This window comes from Ranitomeya imitator, chromosome 2, assembly GCF_032444005.1.
Source record: "Ranitomeya imitator isolate aRanImi1 chromosome 2, aRanImi1.pri, whole genome shotgun sequence".
Lineage (NCBI taxonomy): Eukaryota > Metazoa > Chordata > Amphibia > Anura > Dendrobatidae > Ranitomeya > Ranitomeya imitator.
Window position 1 is genome coordinate 511,846,539 of NC_091283.1, and position 22,842 is coordinate 511,869,380.

Sequence of the window (22,842 nt, forward strand, 5' to 3'; positions counted from 1 at the left end):
TTTATGTGATACTTAAGATAACAGAACTAGAGGTTGGTTACCTGTCCTATTATTCTCAGCCTGACTGAGGAGCGGGGGCATTGACAGAGGGCTTCCAAATATATGTGATGATGGTATACTGAATGTGGAGCCTGCCAGTGAGAATACCTGCAAAAAATTGAGGAGAAACATTGACATGCATGAAAACAGCTCCAAAACCATGGAAGTATTTTCTTATAAAATTTAATATAAAAGTAGATTTCAAAACTAAAATATTGATACAAAATGTGTTAGGGATTTTAACAATAAAAAAGAAGTTATAATATGAGCTTCTTATATCATAGTTTGCATTTCAACATGTCACCTGAGAAAGGCATGATGTATGTTAAAGGGGATGACATATCCTCAATGCTTGACTGGTGGGGGTGCAACAGCCGGCACCCTCATTGATCAGCTGTTCCCAACATCGTCGTTGGCCGCTGGGAACTGCTCGGTTAGGAAACTGAGCAGCTCCATTGACGGAATAGTGGCCGCGGCCGGGAAATGCACATCCGCCTTGTAGTGAAATCAATAGGGGGTGGATGTGCCCTATCCTGCTGCGGCCAATATTTCATGCATTTCCGTAACTAAGCAGTTCCGGCTGCCACCGACATCAATAACAGCTGATCAGCGGTGGTGCTAGGTGTCATACCCCTACCGATTTGATATTAATGACTTATCCTAAGGATAGGCCATCAACATTAAATTCCAGGACAACCCCTTTAATGGCATTCAACAAACACACAGGAGTGGTTGGCTAGCCATTGGGAAAGTATAGAATACTTTGAGGTAATTAGTTTAACAAAATCAGGGTTTGTAAAAAGGGGTTGTGCAACTGTATAAAGGGGATGTTCAGTCTTCTAATGCAGTCACAGACCACACCGCACACTGTCTGGAGACTCCGGTGTGGCAGGTGTGCGCGGACATTCACATCACAGTACCTATTTGATCTGTATAAATGCAGTCACAAGCCGACTGGACGTGCACGGCCTTGATCAATAACAGTGAAATGAGTGAGGCTACACACATGTAGTCAGTACTATACAATCCTAACAGCGTGGGGTGTGACAGACAAATCCTAGAAGCAAAATCCTTCTTTGCGTCCTTAAACGGATATTGTGGTTTTGAAGAGTTACCAATCTTCATTTATCCATGTGATAAAGGATAACCACTACAGTGGCATGTAAAAGTTTAGGCACCCCTGGTCAAAATTACTGTTATTGTGAACGGTTAAGCAAGTTGAAGATTATAGGCCCAAAGTTAAAGATGACACATTTCCTTTGTATTTTAGGGAAAAAAATGAATTTCATATTTGTGTATTGTATGTGTTCATCTTTTACATTTTAAAAATTACAAAAAGGAAATTGGGCAGATGCAAAAATTTGGGCATCCTGCATGGTTAGTACCTAGTAGCACACCTTTTTGGAAGTATCACAGCTTGTAAACACTTTTTGTAGCCACACAAGAGTCTTTCAATTCCTGTTTGAGGGATTTTCACCATTCTTCGCTGGAAAATTCTACCAGTTCTGTGAGACTCCTGGGTCGTCAGTTTTCAATGATGTTCAGATCAAGGGACTGTGAGGGCCATTGTAAAACCTTCTTCCCTCTACCCGTTAAATGTTCCCCGTGCCATTGGCTGCAACACAAAAGCAGGATTGACCCACCCCCATGCTTAATGGTTGGCGAGATGTTCTTTTCCTGAAATTTTGTGCCCTTTCTTCTCCACACATGCCTTTGATCATTGTTGCCTAAGAATTCTATTTTAACCTCATCGGTCCACAGGACTTGTTTCCAAAATGCATCAGGCTTGTTTAGATGTTCTTTTTCGTACTTCTGACACTGAATTTTAGGCCGGGGTCAAACTTGCAAGTGCAATGCGAGAAACTTGCACGAGTCTCTCGCCTCAATACCCGCCACTAGCGCCAGCACTCGGGAACGGAGTGTGTGGCTGCATGTATTTCTATACAGCTGAACGCTCCGTTCCAGAGTGCCGGTGGCAGTGCCGGTATTGATGCGAGTTTCTCGCATTGCATTCGCAAGTGTGACCCCGGCCTTATGGTGAGGATGCATGAGAGGTCTTCTACTCATAACTCTTCCATGAAGGCCATATTTGTGCAGGTCGCCCTGGACAGTAGAACAATGTACCGCAACTTCAGACTCTGTTAAATCTTTCTGAAGGTCTTTTGCAGTCAAGCGGGGGTTCCGATTTGTCTCTTTAGCAATCCCATGAGCAGCGTTGACTGAAATTTTGCTTTGTCTTCCAGAGCTTATGTTGACCTCCACTGTTACTGTTAACTGCCATTTCTTAATTACATTTTGAACTCGGGAAAGGGCAACTTGAAAATACTTTACGATCTTCTTATAGCCTTCCCCTGCTTCGTTGGCCTCCACCATTTTCAAAAGGCTAGGCTGCTGCTTAGAAGAACCCATGGCTGCTGTTTTTTTTGACACAAGGATAGAGGAGGCTGGGTTTTATAAAGCTGGGAAATTTGCATAACCTTTCTTAATGATGATAGGGTTATGGCTTGTGCACTAACAGGCTAATTAACCCCTTCATGATCCAGCCTATTTTGACCTTAATGACCTGGCCATTTTTATGCAATTCTGACCAGGTAATAACTCAGGAACGCTTCAACGGATCCTAGCGATTCTGAGATTGTTTTTTCGTGACATATTGGGCTTCATGTTAGTAGTAAATTTAGGTCGATAATTTGTGCGTCTATTTGTGAAAAAATCTGAAATTTGGCGAAAATTTAGGAAATTTCGCAATTTTCTAATTTTTAATTTTTATTCTGTTAAGTTATGTCTATATTAGTTATGACTATATTAACAAAATAGTCAATAAATTACATTTCCCACATGTCTACTTCACATCAGCACAATTTTGCAAACAATTTTTTTTTTTGCTAGGAAGTTATAAGGGTGAAAATTTGACTAGCGATTTCTAATTTTTACAACAAAATTTACAAAACCATTTTTTTCGGGACCACCTCACATTTGAAGTCAGTTTGAGGGGTCTGTATGGCTGAAAATACCCAAAAGTGACACCATTCCAAAAACTGGACCTCTCAAGGTGCTCAAAACCACATTCAAGAAGTTTATTAACCCTTCAGGTGTTTCACAGCAGCAGAAGCAACATGGAAGGAAAAAATGAACATTTAACTTTTTAGTCACAAAAATGATCTTTTAGCAACAATTTTTTTATTTTTCCAAGGGTAAAAGGAGAAAGTGGACCCCGAAAGTTGTTGTCCAATTTGTCCTGAGTACGCAGATACCCCATATGTGGGGGGGAACTACTGTTTGGGCGCACGGCAGGGCTCTGAAAGGAAGGAGCGCCATTTGATTTTTTGAAAGAAAAATTGGCTCCTATCTTTAGCGGACACCATGTCACGTTTAGAGAGCCCCTGTGTGCCTAAACATTGGAGCTTCCCCACAAGTGACCCAATTTTCGAAACTAGACCCCCCCAAGGAACTTACCTAGATGCATAATGAGCACTTTAAACCCCCAGGTGCTTCACAAATTGATCCGTAAAAATGAAAAAGTACTTTTTTATTTTTTTTTTTTACAAAAAAGTTCTTTTAGCCTCAATTTTTTCATTTTCACATGGGCACCAGGATAAAATGGATCCTAAAATTTGTTGGGCAATTTCTTCTGAGTACACCGATACCTCACATGTGGGGGTAAACCACTGTTTGGGCACATGGTAAGGTTCGGAAAGGAAGGAGCGCCATTTGACTTTTTGAATGAAAAATTAGCTCCTATCTTTAGCGGACACCATGTCGCGTTTGGAGAGCCCCTGATGTGCCTAAACATTGGAACTTCCCCACAAGTGACCCCATTTTGGAAACTAAACCCCCCCACGGAACTTATCTAGATGCATAGTGAGCACGTTAAACCCTCAGGTGCTTCACAAATTGATCCGTAAAAATGAAAAAGTACTTCTTTTTCACAAAAATTTTCTTTTAGCCTCAATTTTTTCATTTTCACATGGGCAACAGGCAGGGCCGGCTCCAGGTTTTCATGGGCCCTGGGCGAAAGAGTCCCGGTGGGCCCCTTTAACACATACCACAATTCATAATGCACGAATACGGCAGATAAATATAGGTATAGTACAATGCCAAAGATTTCACTTACTTCTTACATTACATGAGTGATATCTATTGTGCATTCTACATTAGCTCAGAAACCGGACAGTATAGTCCTCTATACAGAATAATGAGCCCCATATATTGCCCCATACAGTATAATGGCCCCATATAGTGCTCCATACAGTATAATTGGCACCACATAGTCCTCTATACTGAATAATGAGCCCCATATATTGCTCCAAACAGAACAATGAGCCCAATATTATGCTCCATACAGAATAATGAGCCTCATATAATGCTCCATACAGTATAATGGGCACCACAGAGTGTTCCATACAGAATGAGCCGAATATATTGCTCCATACAGAATTGACCCCATATAATGCTCCATACAGTATAGTGAGCCACATATAATTCTACATACAGTATATGATGGGCCCCATTTATTGCTCCATATATAATGGGCTTCATATAATGCTCCATACATTACTGTATATGATCGGCCCCATACAGTATACTGAGTCCCATATATTGCTCCATACAGAATGGGCCCCATATGATGCTCCACACAGAATGGGCCCCATATAATACTCCTTACAGAATGGGTCCCATATAAAGCTCCAAAAATAATTGACCCCACAAGATGCTCCATGTATAATGGGCCCCATATAATGCTCCATATATAATTGGCCATATAAAATGCTCCATATATAATTAGTCCCATAAGATGCTTCATATATTATTGACCCCATATACTGCTCCATATGTAATTGGCCCCATATACTGCTCCATATTGAATTGGCCCCATAAGATGCTCCATATTAAATTGGCCCCATATAATGCTCCCTATAGAATTGGCTTCATAAGATGCTCCCTATATTATTGGCCCCATAAGATACTCCATATAGAATTAGCCCCATATAATGCTCCATATATGGGCCGCTTCTGAAGGTCCCTATATATTGCTCCAAATATTAAAAAAAATGAAATACCTCTCGTTGCTTGACGCTGCTCTGCTCTGGGCTCCTCACCGTTGGCGTCTTCCTGCTCTCTGTGCTGCGACTGCTCAGGCAGAGGGCGCACACTGGTGATGTCATCGCGCCCTCTGAACTGAACGTCACAGTCAGAAGATGGAAGATGCTGCAGTGCTGGAACTGGGAGAGGTAAGTATCGCAAGTGCCGGGGCCCGGAGCAGGCGGGGGGTCCACTCGCGGGGGCCAGCACTATAGCACGCCAGTGTCCCCGACGGCGAGTGGGCCCCCTGCCTGCTTAGGGCCCCGGCACTTGCCCGGGGGCTGACGCCGGCCCTGGCAACAGGATAAAATGGATCCTAAAAATGGTAGTTACTTACCGATAACGGTATTTCTCTGATCCCATGATGGCACCACGGAGAGAGAGGGGTCCGCCCCCAGGGACAGGAAACCTACAGGTGAAAAAGGGCGTACCTCTCTCCCACATCAGTTGGATTACAGAGCCTTATACAGAACTTCAGCTGCAACTTAATATTTGCACAAATTAAACTTAACTTATTTAACTTAACAGAGGCACCGTGACTAAAATTAATTACTAGTACATTACAAAGTGCACACCTGTGTGTGAAAAGGGAGGGAATATACGGGTGCCATCATGGGATCAGAGAAATACCGTTATCGGTAAGTAACTACCATTTTCTCTATCCCCACGATGGCACCACGGAGAGATTTGCATAGATAGAACTCTTAGGGAGGGACCACTGCCTCTAGAACCCTTCGCCCAAAGGTAGGATCAGAGGAGGTCAAGTCTAAACGGTAATGTTTGAAAAATGTAGACTGGGAAGACCAAGTGGCCGCTCTACATATCTGTTGTATTGAAGCGCCAGCTCTCTCCGCCCAGGATGATGTCACTGCTCTGGTCGAATGAGCCTTTATATTCTCCGGGATGGCTGTCCCGCAGGATGAGTAGGATAGGGCGATGGCGTCTCTTATCCATCTCGCTAACGTGGCTTTCGATGCTTTTTGTCCCTTCCGTGGACCCTGGAAGCAGACAAACAGAGCCCTATCCTTCCTGCACTCCCTAGTGGCTGATAGATATTGGACCAGACATCTTTTTACGTCTAGGGTATGCAGTGTTTTTCCCCCCTCATTTTTAGGGTTGGGACAAAAGGAGGGCAAAGAAATCTCTTGCGTTCTGTGAAATTGTGACGCTATTTTAGGGAGGTAAGCCGGGTCAGTTTTAAGAATGACTCTGTCCTCGAGTATCTGAGTAAAGGGTGGGCATGCAGATAACACTTGTATATCGCTGACACGACGAGCCGAAGTTAGGGCCACTAGGAGTGTGGTTTGTAGAGACAAGATCTTTAAGGGAACTTCTGCCAGGGGCTCAAAGGGAGGTTTGGTTAGAGCATTTAATACAAGGTTTAGATCCCACAGAGGAGAATTGTGGAGGGGAATAGGCCTGGACCTACTTGAGGCTTTAATAAATCGCATGACCCACCGATTTCTGGCCAAATCATAATTATACAGTGCTCCCAAGGCTGCTACCTGAACCTTTAGAGTGCTTGTAGCCAAACCTCTTTCCAAACCTTTCGGTAGGAACTCAAGGATTTTCTCTATTGGGATCTCCCCGGACGGGTCTGCGCCCGACACAGACATGAATTTTTTCCACACTTTCCCATATATTTTAGTGGTTACGAGTTTTCTACTCTGTAATAGAGTGGACACTAGATTGGGAAAGAACCCTTTAACCCTTAGAAGCCTCCTTTCAAAAGCCAGGCTGTCATGTGTAGATTCTTTAGATTGGGGTGAAATACCGGGCCCTGGGATAGAAGTTTCGGAGTGTCTGGTAGAACCCATGGACTTGATATGGACATTTTTCTTAGCCAAGAAAACCATATTCTGCGAGGCCAGAATGGCGCTATTTCTATCACTGTTGCTTCCTCCTCCCGAATTTTCCTCAACACTAAGGGAATGAGCAATATCGGAGGGAACGCGTAGGCGAGGTGATAGTTCCAAGGAATTGTTAGGGCGTCTAGAGCTACTGGGCTCCCCCGGGGATCGATTGAGCAGAATGTTTTTACTTTGCGGTTTTGACTGTTCGCGAATAGGTCTATTTCTGGCAGACCCCAGAGATTCACGATTTGGTTGAAGACCGACTGGTTTAGTTCCCACTCCCCCTGCTTTAAGCATGTTCTGCTCCGGAAGTCTGCAGTTTGGTTTTCTGAGCCCTTTAAGTGGAGAGCTGTCAAGGATTTTAGACTGTGTTCCGCTATGTGGAAGATGGATTGGGTTACCTCCATCAATGCTCGACACCTGGTGCTCCCTTGGTGGTTTAGATATGCAACCACTACTTGGTTGTCCGAAAAGATTTTTATGTGATGGGAGTGAAGGAGATATAGAAAGTGCGTTAGGGCCAGTTTTACCGCTAATAGTTCTTTCATGTTTGAAGAGGCTAGCTCTTGACTTTTGCTCCAATTCCCCTGTGCCACTTGATCGTCTATATGTGCTCCCCACCCCCAGGGGCTTGCATCCGTCGTTAGGATTTTCTCCGCCGGTAGTGCCTAAGGGACCCCCTTGGTTAAATTCCCTGGGTCTGCCCACCATACTAGGGAGTGTATCGTGTTTGATGAAATACTTAATTGCCCGTCTAAATTTCCGTGCAGAGATATGCCTGAATCTAAAGTCTCCCATTATAGGTCCCGGGAATGACATTGTGCCCACTGCACGGCCGGGATACAGGCAGTCATAGAGCCCAGCAGGGACATTGCTTTCCTCAGCGTAGTGACTGGGTATATCGTCAACTGTAACACTGCCTGTGTCATTTTTTGAATCTTCCCCTGAGGAAGGTAACACTTCTGCGTGATGGAGTCTAGGACTATCCCTAAGTATTCTTGTACCTGGGATGGCACTATTTTGGATTTGGGTATGTTTACAGTGAAGCCATGACCAGATCCAACTGATGTTTGCAATGTTGGAATGAGGTCCCTACCACGAGGAGGTCGTCCAGATAGGGAACTATTAGAACATTCTGTTCCCGTATGTGGGCCATCACTTCTGACATTATTTTTGTGAATACCCGAGGAGCGACAGCTATCCCGAAGGGGAGAGCTCGGAATTGGTAGTGTTTTACTTCCCCCTGGATATTCACTGCCAGTCTGAGATATTTTTGATAATCTCTGTGGATGGGCACATGGTAATATGCGTCTCGTAAGTCTAGAACAGTCATGAAACACAACGGAAAGAGTATTTTCACGCAAGAATTTATTGTCTCCATTTTGAAGTGTTGAATCTCTAGGAAACTGTTTAATCTTTTGAGATTTATGATCGCTCTGTACGATCCGTCCGGTTTCCTGCGGAGGAAGAGGGGAGAATAGAAGCCCGAGCCTCTTTCCCGGTATGGGACTTCTTGTAATACCCCTTTCTGGACTAAGTTCAGAATTTCCTCCTGGAGAGCTGACTGTTCGTGTGACTGTTTCTGAGGTGTTATCATGAAGGAGTTGCCGGGAGGGATACGAAATTTGAGTCTGAGACCTTCTCGTATTATACCTAAAATCCAAGGACTGTTTGAAATTTTTTAATTTTTTCCCAGGCTGGAAGAAACTCGGCTAGTCTCCCTCCGACCCGGGGAGTACCTTTCATTATGATTTTTTATTATCCGGAGGGGGAAGTTTGTTGAACAAGAATCCTCTGTTTTTGTTCCTTCTGTCTTCCCATCCGTCTTTATTCCCTTTTGGGGGTCTTCTCCGCATGAATTTTCTGTTCCGAAAGGAACGCCTCTAAGACTAGTTGGGAAACCCGGGGAAAGATTTCTTCTTATCCCCCGCTTTGTCAAGGATGTCGTCCAATGTTGACCCAAACAGAAATTCACCTTCGCAAGGTATTGAGCCTAATTTGGTCTTCGTTTGCAAGTCCCCCAGCCAGCACTTTAGCCACAGGGCACGTCTTGCGGCGTTTGAGAAGGAAGCCGACCTGGCTGCTAATCTCGCCGAATCCACCGATGCGTCTGCCAAGAAGGCTGCCGCCCCTTTCATCATGGACACTGATTTTTGGATTGTCTCTCTTGAGACTTTTTCTTTTAATTGGGAATCCAGGTGCTCGAGCCATACCATTAAGGCGCGGGCCGTACAAGTGGCTGCGATGGCTGGTTTTAGACCACCTCCTGCTGATTCCCAGGAGTTTTTTAAGAAAGTGTCAGCTTTTTTGTCCATCGGGTCCTTTAGGGTACCCATGTCCTCGAAGGGCAGGGCAAATTTTTTTAGAGGCCTTTGCTATGGCCACATCCAATTTTGGTGCCTTGCACCAGGATGAGCAAGCTGGGTCATCAAACGGGTATTTTCTCTTAGGAGTCAAGAGAACTTTTTTGTCCGTTTGTTTCCATTCTTTTTTGATCAAAGAGTGAATTTTTTCATTTATCGGGAATACTCTTCTTTTCTTTTGTTCCAATCCACTGAACATTATATCCTGTGCCGTTCTTTTAGGACGTTCATCTACCAGGCCCATGGTTGTTCTGATGGCCTTTATCAGTGCGTCTGTCTCTTCGATAGGGAAACAACTGCGTCCCCCCTCTGAGGATAGTGAAGAGGTGTCGGATGCTGAAGAGTCACTAGAATCAGACGTTTCACTCTCTGACTCATCTATACTAGATTCGGGAGACTTGTGGCTTGATCTGCGTTTTTTCTTCGAAGTTTTAATGCCTTTGAGGGCACTTTCCACCTGACTTTTAATTAATGATTTTAGGTCTGAGGCGAACGCCGGAGATTCCTCCTGAATGGTTTTCTCTATGCAAGACCCGCATAGCTTTTTCTCCCAGGAGGAAGGTAGCTCTTCTAAGACATATCGCACACACTTTGTGCTTTGATTTGCCTGTACATTTTCTTCCCTAGGAGAGTAACCACGTATTACATTAGTACTTTCACGTAGATCACTCACCCCTTGTGAATAAGAGATACCGTCTCTGGCCTCGGGACTATATCCACTGGATTCGTCACCGGTCGCATAGTTTTTTCAGAGACCGGGCTGCGTTGTGACCCTGAGCGTCCACTGCTGCTGCGCTGCTGAGAGGAAGCGTTTCCCTTGCGCTGATGCTGTGAGCGCTGATGCCGCTGTACCTGCACTTGCTCAGGAGACAATTGTACACACTCCTGTGCATCTTGCTGCTCTTTGTCACTCATAGTTGCCTCCACGCTGCGTTTTAGCCAAGAGGAGGTTTAATCCACATATCCCCCTTGGAAATGCTCCTTTTTAAATTTGCCGCCGTTGGAAGCGGCGATCTGCGCATGTGCGCGCTACTTCCGGTCCAGAGCACGGCGCCCCATAGGGAAGATATAATCGGGGACGCGCGCGCTCTAGCGTTCCGCCCCTGTCCTGCCGCCCCGTACTTCCGGTTTAGGCGGCCGGCGTCTGCGGTGCCATGTGCGCTTTAGTGCGCTCCTGCGTCCCCTCATGGTAGCGTAGCCGCCGCTACCTCCATGTACCGAATAGCGGTACAGAGGCTATATCGGTGACCGCCGTCACCCGCCTCCTTCCTCCCCCTTTTTTTTTTCTTCTCGGGGAAGGCAGGCTCGATCCCTTCACTGCCTCCCCCCTACCACACTCACCCATAGGGCCCGCCGACCCCAGCGGTGGTGCTTCAGGGCCGGAGAAAAAGGGGGGAGAAAAACCTGGATCCAGCCGAGACAGGGCGCCCCCTGTCAGGAACCGACCGGACCAGCTCCCTGGAATCCCACGACGAATCCTCAGGTACGTGCTGTAGGTTCCCCGTCAGGGACAGGAAACCAACTGATGTGGGAGAGAGGTACGCCCTTTTTCACCTGTAGGTTTCCTGTCCCTGGGGGTGGACCCCTCTCTCTCCGTGGTGCCATCATGGGGATAGAGAAAAATAGTTGAGCAATTTCTCCTGAGTACACCAATACCTCATATGTGGGGGTAAACCACTGTTTAGGCGCACGGCAGGGCTTGGAAGGGAAGGAGCGCCATTTGACTTTTTGAATGGAAAATTAGCTCCAATCGTTAGCAGACACCATATCGCGTTTGAAGAGCCCCTGATGTACCTAAACATTGGAGCTCCCCCACAAATGACCCCATTTTGGAAACTAGACCCCCCAAGGAATTTATCTAGATGTGTGGTGAGCACTTTGAACCCCCAAGTGCTTCACAGAAGTTTATAACGCAGAGCCGTGAAAATAACAGGAGAAATTGGACCCCAAAAGTTGTTGTCCAGTTTGTCCTGAGTATGCTGGTACCCCATATGTGGGGGTAAACCACTGTTTGGGCACACGTCGGGGTTCGGAAGGGAGAGAGTACCATTTGACTTTTTCAACGAAAGATTGGCTGGAATCAATGGTGGCGCCATGTCTCGTTTGGAGACCCCCTGATGTGCCTAAACAGTGGAAACCCCTCAATTCTAACTCCAACACTAACCCCAACCCACCCTTAACCCTAATCCCAGCTCTAACATGACCCTAATCACAACCCTAACCCCAACACACCCATAACCCTAATCCCAACCCTAACCACAAGCCTAACCCCAACACACCCTTAACCCCAATCCCAACCATAACCCTAACCACAAGCCTAACCCTAACCCCAACACACCCCTAACCCTAATCTTAACCCTAATTGCAACCCTAACTCCAATTCCAACCCTAACCCTAAGTGCCCACGTTGCGGAATTGTGTGCGGATTTTTACCTGCGGATTTCCAGTGTTTTTTGTGCTGATTTCACCTGCGGATTCCTATACAGGAACAGGTGTAAAACGCTACAGAGTCCGCACAAAGAATTGACATGCTGCGCATGCACCATGGGCACAGCGGATTTGGTTTTCCATAGGTTATGTGGTACTGTAAACGTGATGGAAAACTGCTACGAATCCGCAGCGGCCAATCCGCTGCGGATCCACAGCCAAATCCGCACCGTGTGCACATAGCCTAATACCAACCCTAACCCTAATTCCAACCCCAACACCAATTCTAACCCTAACCCTATTTCTAACCCTAACCCCAATTGCAACCCTATCCCTAATTCTAACCCTAACCCTAGTAGAAAAATAAAACAGCGGGGGGGCGCCGGACAGGAGGGAGGGGAGATGATTATGGCGGGGGACATAATGGAGGGGAGGAAAGACTTACGGCGGGTCTCCAGCCGTGGCCGATGATATTGCAGCATCGGCCATGGCTGGATTTTAATATTTCACCAAGTTTCATTGGTGAAATATTACAAATTGCTCTGATTGGCTGTTGAAAGTGAAACAGCCAATCAGAGCGCTCGTAGCCACGTGGGGGCGTAGCCACGTGGGGGCAAAGCCACCCCCCCTGGGCTGAAGTACCACTCCCCCTCTTTCTGTAGGTCGGGTGCAATTGGAGTTAACCCTTTCACCCGCTCTGCAGGAACGCGATCCCTCCATGACGCCACATAGGCATCACAGGTCGGACTGGCACCGACTTTCATGACGCCTACGTGGCGTCACAGGTCAGGAAGGGGTTAAGGTCAAACATTGGTCAAGGTTCTATGAGCACACAAATCTTCAAGGGTGGACAAACTTGTAAAAAATTATATGTGTATATATTTTTTCTGCCTAAAATACAAAGGAAATGTGTCATCTTTAAACTTTAGTTTTTTTATAGATGATTTCTTCTTCAACTTGCTTAACTGTTCAAAATATCACTAATTTTGCCCAGGGGTGCCTAAACTTTTACATCCCACTGTATATCTGTCAGGGTCCAACCAGGGTCTAAATATCGCCACAACTGGGGGTCCTGAATCTCCTGTGTAAACGTAGTAAAGGGACCAGTCTGTGTGCTTGTGCTCTGTTCAATGTCTATTGGCCTTCCAAATAGTATGAAATTGTAGCGCACATAAATTGAGTTTTAGGTGCAACTAAAGAGGGGTATAAGACCTATCAAATAACTGCTGCAATGATTTAATGCACACTGTAGTTTTGATGCAATACTTTTTTGGATATTTCAGCAGCGACCGAGGTGAAACTGACAGTTCGACCCTCCCAGGTCTTATTCATAGGAGTCGCTTATGTAACTTCAGTGCATCTTGTGTAAATGTCAAGAATTAAACAACACCTTGGAAATACTACCGTAATATATCTGAATATATGTACAAACCACTAACATAGTACACGCACAATAGTAAGCATACATATGCATTTACATTCATATTCTGCATCACACAGCATTTAATTTCCAAGCTCAGACCTGTGTGGTTGAAGTAGAAGAAGACGGGGTGATGGAGCAGCCTCTGCTGTATGGAGTAAGGGAGCTCTGGTGAGACAGGAGGCTGGAGGGGAGTGGAGTGCTGCAGGCTGTCCTCACAGAGATGGGGTCCTTATTACTGGTGTAGATCCCTGATGAGAAGAAAGTAGAGTAAACCTGTCAGATTCACATGAACATTTTCATTCACACTGGTTTGACTCCTGTGACAATCCCAGCAACAATATACAAGTATTCTATTTGTACCTGATGACATCAGGGGCGATTCCATGCTGACACTGTGCAAAGAGGATGAGTGAGTATACTGCCTTGGTAGCAGGGACATGGCAGAGGAGGCAACGCTGTGCGGTGGGTTGTTCTTGCTACCCCGAGGCCTCCCAGGACCATGCCTGCTTTTCCTGCTTCCTTTATGCTTTTTCTCTCGTGGAGGCTCACTACCTTCTCTGCTCCACCTCTGTGGTCTATGATCACCAGAAGAGGAATCCCATGGTCGGGGATGAGTGGACGAGTCACTTGAAAAGCGCATGATAGAGCCAAAGCTTGAGAAGGTGAGTTCTGGAGGAGAAGATGGTGTAGGTCTAGAAGGCCTTCCCACATCTTCATCTTCCTCTTCTTCCTCATCCTCCTCCTCTTCTTCCTGCTCTTCCAATTTAGGGAATGTGACCAGATCGGGGGGAGAGGAAGCACTACCTGCAATGTGAGATCTGATGAGTGGCAAGAAAATGGCACCTTTACATGACATGCTTGCTTGACCGTTTGTGCAACGACATCAGAAATGAATGGCGAGACCCGCAGACGTGTACAACCACCTCTTCATTAATTCTCCACTTGGAATTTGGGTGACCCCCGTTCTGGAGATGTTTAAGGGGGCGATAACTCTTTGGCTAGCAGCGTATTACGCAGTACACAACTTTAATGATTCATTCCTGTATATGTATAGAACTGGCTGGTTATAATAACATGACTCTGTGAGTGACAATACTGAGCTCTTAACCTGTTGAATTATAGTCAATCTAAATCTGTCTTTAAACTAGACCAATAAGAAACTATCAGCAAAAAAAAGTAAAAAAAAAGTGTATTTATCATGTCATTGGTTTATTGGGTTGCCCATATCTGCCAATCAATTAGTATTATCTCTACATGAGAAAAAAATAATTGTGATACATACCCATAGAGGAAGCACTGCCAGCCCCTGGCACCCCTTTGCCAATTCCTGCCTTTCGGCCTCTATGACCTGATGGTTTTTTTCCCTTCTCGGACCTGGACACCTCTGGACTGTCTGTACTGCTTTCCAGCTGTATGGCCACAGAGCAAGATATAAAATGAGAGAAATGCATGTACAGGAAGAAGAGATATGTTAACACTTGAACTTTCAGATTACAGCTAGTTAAATTAATTCTACATCAGGAAAAAAATTGGTGAAAACTCTAAGTATGGACATGAACATATGAGATCACGGGAAAAAATACCTTCTCTGTAGATATGGGTAACAAAGGAGGGGCAGTTATGTGACCTGGTGAATCGCGATGCTTCCGATGACGAATTCTCTCCCTGTCTTTGTGACTCTAGAAAAATGTTAGAAAAAGTTTAAAAAGTAGTTAGAAAACCAGATCTACATCTCTGGACCAGATATCACCTCCCTACTAACCAGAATCCCTCAATGTCTGTCCACTATTTCATCCTTCTTCTCCGCTAGATTTCTGAAACTTAACATGGACAAAACAGAATTCATCGTCTTTCCCCCTTCTCACGCAACCCCCCCCCCCCCCCCCAACGAACCTATCCATTACAGTAAATGGCTGCCCACTCTCCCCAGTCCCACAAGCTCGCTGCCTCGGCGTAATCCTTGACGCTGATCTCTCCTTCAAACCACATATCCAAGCCCTTTCCACTTCCTGCCGACTTCAACTCAAAAGTATTTCATGAATCCGTACATTCCTCAACTAAGAATCTGCAAAAACCCTAGTGCATGCCCTCATCATCTCTCGCCTTGACTACTGCAACCTCCTGCTCTGTGGCCTCCCCTCAAACACTCTCGCACCCCTCCAATCTCTTCTAAACTCTGCTGCCTGACTAATCCACCTGTCCCCCTGCTATTCGCCGGCCTCTCCCCTCTGTCAATCCCTTCACTGGCTCCCCATTGCCCAGAGACTCCAGTACAAAACCCTAACCATGACGTACAAAGCCATCCACAACCTGTCTCCTCCATACATCTGTGACCTCGTCTCCCGGTACTTACCTACACGCAACCTCCGATCCTCACAAGATCTCCTTCTCTACTCCCCTCTTATCTCCTCTTCCCACAATCGTATACAAGATTTCTCTCGCGTATCATCCCTACTATGGAACCCTCTACCACAACACATCAGACTCTCGCCTACCATCGAAACCTTCAAAGAGAACCTGAAGACCCACCTCTTCCGACAAGCCTACAACCTGCAGTAACCACCGATCGACCAAACCGCTGCATGACCAGCTCTATCCTCACCTACTGTATTCTCACCCATCCCTTGTAGATTGTGAGCCATCGCGGGCAGGGTCCTCTCTCCTCCTGTACCACTTATGACTTGTATTGTTTAAGATTATTGTACTTGTTTTTATTATGTATACCCCTCCTAAAATGTAAAGCGCCATGGAATAAATGGCGCTATAACAATAAATAAATAACTAAAAAAATAAAGTCATCTTGTCAACAAAACTTTATTCCTCTTCACATTCACAGGGGTTCCAGCAGTTTACTAGACTATTATAGGTGTAGTTTCAGAACTTTAATGTATGAAATGAATACTGGGAAAATTTTCAACATTTTAAATTTACCTCCAGTTACAAAAACTGGTGGCAGTATAAAAAAAGGACAGACCCTGATTCCAGAGCTATGCCACTTACTGGACTTCTTGCTATAGTTTTGACAACCTCTCAGCTGCTGCAGTTCTGCTAGTCCTCTCAGTCATGACATTGGTATAACCAAACCTACAATATTGATTTACAACATTCTTGCCTACACTGTGCATAGACACAAAGCTGACATTTTTACTTTATTTCTTAATGATTAGGGATTTTGAACCCTCAATCGTTCAACTGCTTATACTATATAATGCAATATTATAGAAATTGCAGTATATAGAGAAATAGTAGTTCTAAGGAGCCTGTACCTAAGCTTCATTGGAGAGGCAAGATGACAGCGACACAGGCATTCGGCAGGCCCCTGGTTGCCATACCATCGGATCACTGTGATCAAAGACTGACAGCGACATTTACATGGTTAAACCACAGCAATCAATGAAAGCTCCGATCGCTGTAGTTACAGGCATATTCTAGCTACATAACACAGCCAGCACCTGCCTGGTATAAAGCAGGCTCAGATCCTGAGACTGCTTAACACATTCCTTAGCGACCTATGAGAAAAATGTACAGCGTAGGTCAATAATGGGTTAATGTGCACTGTCCAATTTAAAAAAACATAACAGCTTAATCACAAGCCATAAAAAAATTGAACAAACAAATCTGGCCAAAAACATACCTTTTTCTGTCGCTCTCGATATAGGAGAGGCTTTTCTATAGAAGGGGAACCTGACCGGCTACATCGTCCTGGGATGAAAGGGCAAGGGAGACGGGAGACTTTCTAAGTAACAGAAATAAAAGAATATTATATAATATGTTAGAACACAAAACATCAGCGACAACAGTAATATTTTATATTAATGTAGATTATCCCACAAAAAACTTTTAGGACCTGTCAGCAGTATAAGCAATAAATGTATGATCACTGGGGCTTCCATCGTGCATTAGAACAGATATTTTTATGCTGAAATATCACAGGATTCTGTGTTGGCTTAATTCTGCACAGAACTTGTTCCTAGGATTCACATTTTGATGTCAGAAAAATAAGTGTCCCACTGAATTAAGGGAAGATAAGTTTGGAAAAAGGTGTACTCCCATGCACCACTCCGTGGTCCGTGCAGTCTTGGTGCAACTTGCCACAGTGTTGTCAAATCATTAAAAACTGGATTGATTGGATCCATTAGCAACATTATATATCAGGGGATTGCTAGTCAAGTAATTCTGTAAGGGTGCTTTCACACTGCGTTCCAGCACCCGTTCGGTGGCCCCTTTGGGGCTTTTACTCCACACAAAACATGATTCAGGTGTAAGTGTTGGTGGGGCTCTAGACTATAGGGGTACCGGCAGAGCGAACTTGAGCTCTGCCGACACCATTATAGCCTATGGTTTGTTGGCGCATACGCCCGAATCCCGGTTGTGAGGGGGGTTCAGACATAAACCCCGACAGGGCCACCGAATGGGTGCTGTAACGCAATGTGAAAGCACCATAATGTTTTTAAAGCTAGTTTCACTTCGCTGTGCAGATAGTTGAACATTAAACTGGTAACAGAAAAGTAAACAGACTGGTACCTGTGGATCTCTGACCATCTTGTTATAGTGGTATTTGCAGTATCCAATATACTTTACGTTGTCCACTTCCTGAGCTTCCTCCTCACATAACAGACCAGCCATCTGTGCACTATGATTAAAATAATAAAAACATCAAAATGGCCCATCAAAAGTTTGAACACACTTGTTCATGCAGAGGTTTTGCTTCTTATTATTGGAATGTGCACATTATAGATTCACTCTGAAGGCAGCAAAACCCACAAAGGCACACCCAACAAGTGTGAAAGACACCAGAATTTTTGTTAAACCTTAGATTCCTTAAAGTACCTGCTTTTCCTCTGATGACCCACTTAGCATTCTCTGAAGCATTAGGTAGTCAGTAGGAATGGCTTCCAATGTAAAGAGTCCGTTTGTGTAATCGCTGGCCTTCAAAAAGTGTTTGCGAATATCCGTTGTGCTTGCAGAGGCAGTGTTGGTTCACAGATCCTTACAGTACTGAGCCCTATTCCACAACTGGTCTAAGCCAGAAAATGGCAGGAACCACTCAAATAAGTAAAAAGAAACAACAGTCCATCATTACTTTGACTGAACTTTATATCTTAATCTGAAAAAAGCTTGAACCTTGAAAGTATCCTTAAGTGCAGTAATGAGAACCAACAACCTCTATGATGAAACTGGCTCTTGTGAGGACCACCTCAGGATCTGAAGCCCAAGAATGACCTCTGCTGCAGAGGATAAGTTACCAGTCTCAGGAATCACAATTAACAGCACCTCAGATAACAGCTCTCAGAAAAGATGAAGACATCAAATGGTCAACGCATTTCAATATTAGCTTCCACAAGAGACTGTGGGAAGTAGGCCTTTTTAATAACTGAAAAAAGCCACTATTAAGGAACGCAAAAAAGAAGAGACCAATTTAGGTCAAGCAACACTAGGACAGTAGATCGGTGGAAATCTGTACCGTGGTCTGATAAGTCAAAATTTGTCATTTTGAGATGCAGAAAACTTGCAGTGGATGGTTTATACATGTATGGTGACCACAGTGAGGCATATAGTAACATAGTTAGTAAGGCCGAAAAAAGACATTTGTCCATCCAGTTCAGCCTATATTCCATCATAATAAATCCCCAGATCTACGTCCTTCTACAGAACCTAATAATTGTATGATACAATATTGTTCTGCTCCAGGAAGACATCCAGGCCTCTCTTGAACCCCTCGACTGAGTTCGCCATCACCACCTCCTCAGGCAAGCAATTCCAGATTCTCACTGCCCTAACAGTAAAGAATCCTCTTCTATGTTGGTGGAAAAACCTTCTCTCCTCCAGACGCAAAGAATGCCCCCTTGTGCCCGTCACCTTCCTTGGTATAAACAGATCCTCAGCGAGATATTTGTATTGTCCCCTTATATACTTATACATGGTATTAATACACAGAGATGCCAAATGGTGACCATATGTATATTATATATATCTAATTTTATCCCATACAACTTATATACCAGTCCCAGGTATTCTGTGCAGTTTTGTGATTACCATCACCACGTGGAATGAACAATCCCAGACACCTAGATTACAGACTCACCAGAGACCAACACCACACAAGGAGTTATATTACAATTATATCTGCCTTTATTACACAATTAAAATTGACAATCAATATTTCATAAAAACACAAAAACACAATTTAGTCCATACCACAGGGCAATATAAGAATGTTAAAATAATAGCATACCCAATATAATGTCTCAAGGTCCCCACTAAGATAAATACATAAAAAATCTATACTTCATAATTCCCTTGATAAAAGTGACAAAATCTATATTTATAAAAAATATATACCAATCTTAAAAATATATACCAATAATACAAATTGCATCAAAAAATGATAGTGAAAAAAGTATAGATAAATAGTACCTACATATAAGGTGCTATGTGCCAAAACCATATACGAAGCTACCCAGTGTTCCCACAGATGCTTATCAGTTCAGCTGTTGCTGTTGCTGAAAAAAATGTGCTGAGTGCTAAACAATAAGACTATCAATCCTACGCAAATGAAAGTGCTAAGTGCAACAAATACTTAAGGGGATACTAATGTGCCAACACATGAATCCAGGAACAAAGTAAGTAAGTGCTATATATAAAATCAGCAAACAGAGAATGCACCAGTGCAATACCAAATATAAAGAGGCACATGTGCACCTACGAGTGCAGATATGCACCAAGATACCAAATGTGCAAGGAGTGCACTAAGGGGACCTGAATCATAAGCTTATTAGCGGTAAATACCTTGGGTCGCTTGTGCCCTGTGGTAACGCACCCCGACGCGCGTTTCGGACACTTCCTTCGTCCGTACCACAGGGCACAAGCGACCCAAATCATTATTAAGCTGCTTGAATGAATGCTAAGGGGGTGTAAAGTTGTCATCAGGGTAAATAAGGGGATACTTTGAGGAATCTAAGGTTTAACACAAATTCTGGTTTGTTTCACACATTTCTTTATTCTTAGTTTCGATAAGTGTTCCTTCATGGTTTTCCCGTCTCATAAAGTGATGGCAAATTCCTATGATAAACCATCTTTGTTGGTGTAATGCTGAGTCTGATGATTCACTTTTCTTCCTTGTGTAGCAGTATGTCCCACCACCAGACTGTGCCTGTTGCTGCATATCTCAGTAGCCCTATAAAATGTATATTAAGCCACAAAATCATGGCTAAAACAGTTTGTGAAAGGACCTGTAAATTTTACACTAGTTTCATATTGATATGATAACCTCTTACCATGTCACATGGAACGCCTGTCGACACCCATGTCTGTTACAAGTCATACAGGCCCCAGATGCAGCCCTACTTTCTCGTCCTTGGTCTTCACATATATAGCAAGTCTATGGAAGGAAACATAGTGAGACTGGAATAAAGAATGAAGGCAGACAGCTGGCAAAACACATATCAGTGACATTCTGAAAGTTAAAGGGCCCTTATAGCCAATTACCTTGTTGAAACGATCATGCGGCACATACTGCAGGACTATGGGCTCCATTGTCAACACATTCGCAAACTGAACCTCTGGGATGTATAATGCACACACCACATGTGCCCAGCCTGGGGGAAGCAATAACATGAAATTTAAAAAAAAATGAAAGCAGGTGAGATCATCAATTTTCAAGTTAAGCAGACAGCTCTATTCTGTCAAATCTACTAATAATGCCAATTAGTGTCCATGGCTAGCCATAAACATAATTATACTTGATTTAAATGGTCTAGTGAAAGCATGTTATCACCTATCCATAGGATGGCCGATAACTTATTGATGGGTTGGTTCGACCATCGGAATGGGGCACGTTTATGCAGCGCCCCGGAGTCCTGGTTGTTGCAGTAATGTTATTCTTCCACCAGGGGAAGTGATGTTACGTCTGAAGGCAATGAAGGAGATCTTCTGTCCAGGTATCACAACCACAAAACACACTTCACACTCCAGTCCGCCAGGGGGAGCCATGCTTGTATCTATTAGGGCACTCCTCACACTTAGGTAAAACTGGTGGGTTGGTTAGGAAGTGAGACAGAAGCTGACTGGAGGGAGTAGGAGATAGTCAGTGAGTCCCGACCGAGTTTGGCAGAGGCTGGTTGGAGTGGGTTCCAGCCAGCTCCAGACTGCGGCCTGCGGAAGATGAGGGTACACGGAACTGCGCCTGCATCCCATGCGGCAGCATCCTAAGAAAGGATACGAAAGGAATTGTGTTGCAGTGAGTGAGCAACGAAGTCATAGCAAAAGGAGAGGAATATCAGAGGGAGACCCGCTAGAAGCAGGCTGCCTCCTTCTGAAGCGCATTAACGGTAGCCAGAACACCGAGGGAGTAAGGAACTTTATGCCGTTACTTCACAGACTGGCAGGACAGTTGATTCCACGTTTACTGCCCGACCATATACCCAGGAGGCAGGGTGGCAACTTGTGGGGGCCGGGGCGTCTCTAGGGTCCCTATAAAAAGCCTCAGGCCACCAGTCATACGGGTTTGTCCTATCCGTCAGGGGGACAGAGAGAAGAGACTTAACATCTGAAATAGTTGTGAGGACCTTACCGAGTTGCTCAGCAGGGAGGTACTACAACGCCCAGGCGCTAGAGGAAGGCTATTGAATTCCACCTGGATAAGGGGACTCTGGATTTGCCTTCAGACCGGCCGGACTCTGCCTACCCTGTGGTCCCTACCCTGGACTGTGGATGCTGAAGACTTCAGTAAAGGTAAAGAGACTGCACCCTTGTGTCCTCGTTATTCACCGCGCCTTACATCATCCACCATCTACACTCTGGGAAGCCCTGGTGACATACTTCACCTGTGGGAAGGTATACCATCTAGCTGCCATAACATCACCCCAGTGGACCCCTAAGTAGCGTCGGTCACCCTTACCGAATACCACAGGTGGCGTCACGAACGTTATCCCTTTAAAGACCTATCCCCCACAATTTACAGCGGACGTTCCGTTAGGGCCACGGACCGGGTCAGCCACCCAGACATCCCCACTGAATACAGAAGAAGGGCCCGGATCCGAGTACCCCACGGCCCTACGGGGGCGCTGCATGTACCCTTGTGTGCATTCTCTACCTTGCTGGATTTATTCACTATGGAAATGTCGAGTGTTGCACTTGGCTTCTTCTGGTAGTCCCTTAAAGAATGTATAAATCATCCGACCTGCCGCTCAACCTTGTAATAAGGATAAAAGTGCCCCATTGGGGGGGGGTTTAAACATTACAAGTTCTGCTGATTGGTGCGGGTTCCATTGGTCGGACCGCCACCAAACAGTAAGTTATCACCCATCACTAGGATAGCTAATAACATGTTCCACCAGAAATCATCTTTACAGACTCTACAATAGTTAACAACAAGGCTGCCATCAGGTCTTTACTTCCCTTACTGGTGTATGGGGCCCAGTGAGCAGAAACAAAGAGGGGGTTTCCAGACCCAGTCTTTTGCGTGTGCTCACCAGGCCCCAGGGTATATTAAGTTCTGGCTGGAAGAAGTGATGGAAGTCTGCACTGGACGAAGAAAAAAAGCGAAGATGAAGGACTTCAACTAGAAACGTCACTATGCAGTATATACAGAGCTCCTGCGTATAATGTCATTGGTGATCACTGTATAATCTGACACTATATACAGAGCTCCTGT

At 44.8% G+C, this 22,842-nt stretch overlaps 1 protein-coding gene across 1 annotated transcript in view; it reads right to left on the reverse strand.

The window, feature by feature from the left end:
- Positions 1-22,842, reverse strand: part of MLLT6 (MLLT6, PHD finger containing) — a 69,055-nt gene that overhangs the window by 26,136 nt on the left and 20,077 nt on the right. Inside the window, exons 4-12 of the mRNA XM_069751695.1 lie at positions 20,676-20,785; positions 20,465-20,568; positions 17,712-17,820; positions 16,822-16,923; positions 14,771-14,866; positions 14,470-14,596; positions 13,548-13,991; positions 13,287-13,435; positions 42-147 (exon numbers count right to left, since the gene is read on the reverse strand). Of these exons, the coding sequence (XP_069607796.1) occupies positions 42-147; positions 13,287-13,435; positions 13,548-13,991; positions 14,470-14,596; positions 14,771-14,866; positions 16,822-16,923; positions 17,712-17,820; positions 20,465-20,568; positions 20,676-20,785 (1,347 nt within the window). The remainder of the gene's footprint in view (positions 1-41; positions 148-13,286; positions 13,436-13,547; positions 13,992-14,469; positions 14,597-14,770; positions 14,867-16,821; positions 16,924-17,711; positions 17,821-20,464; positions 20,569-20,675; positions 20,786-22,842) is intronic.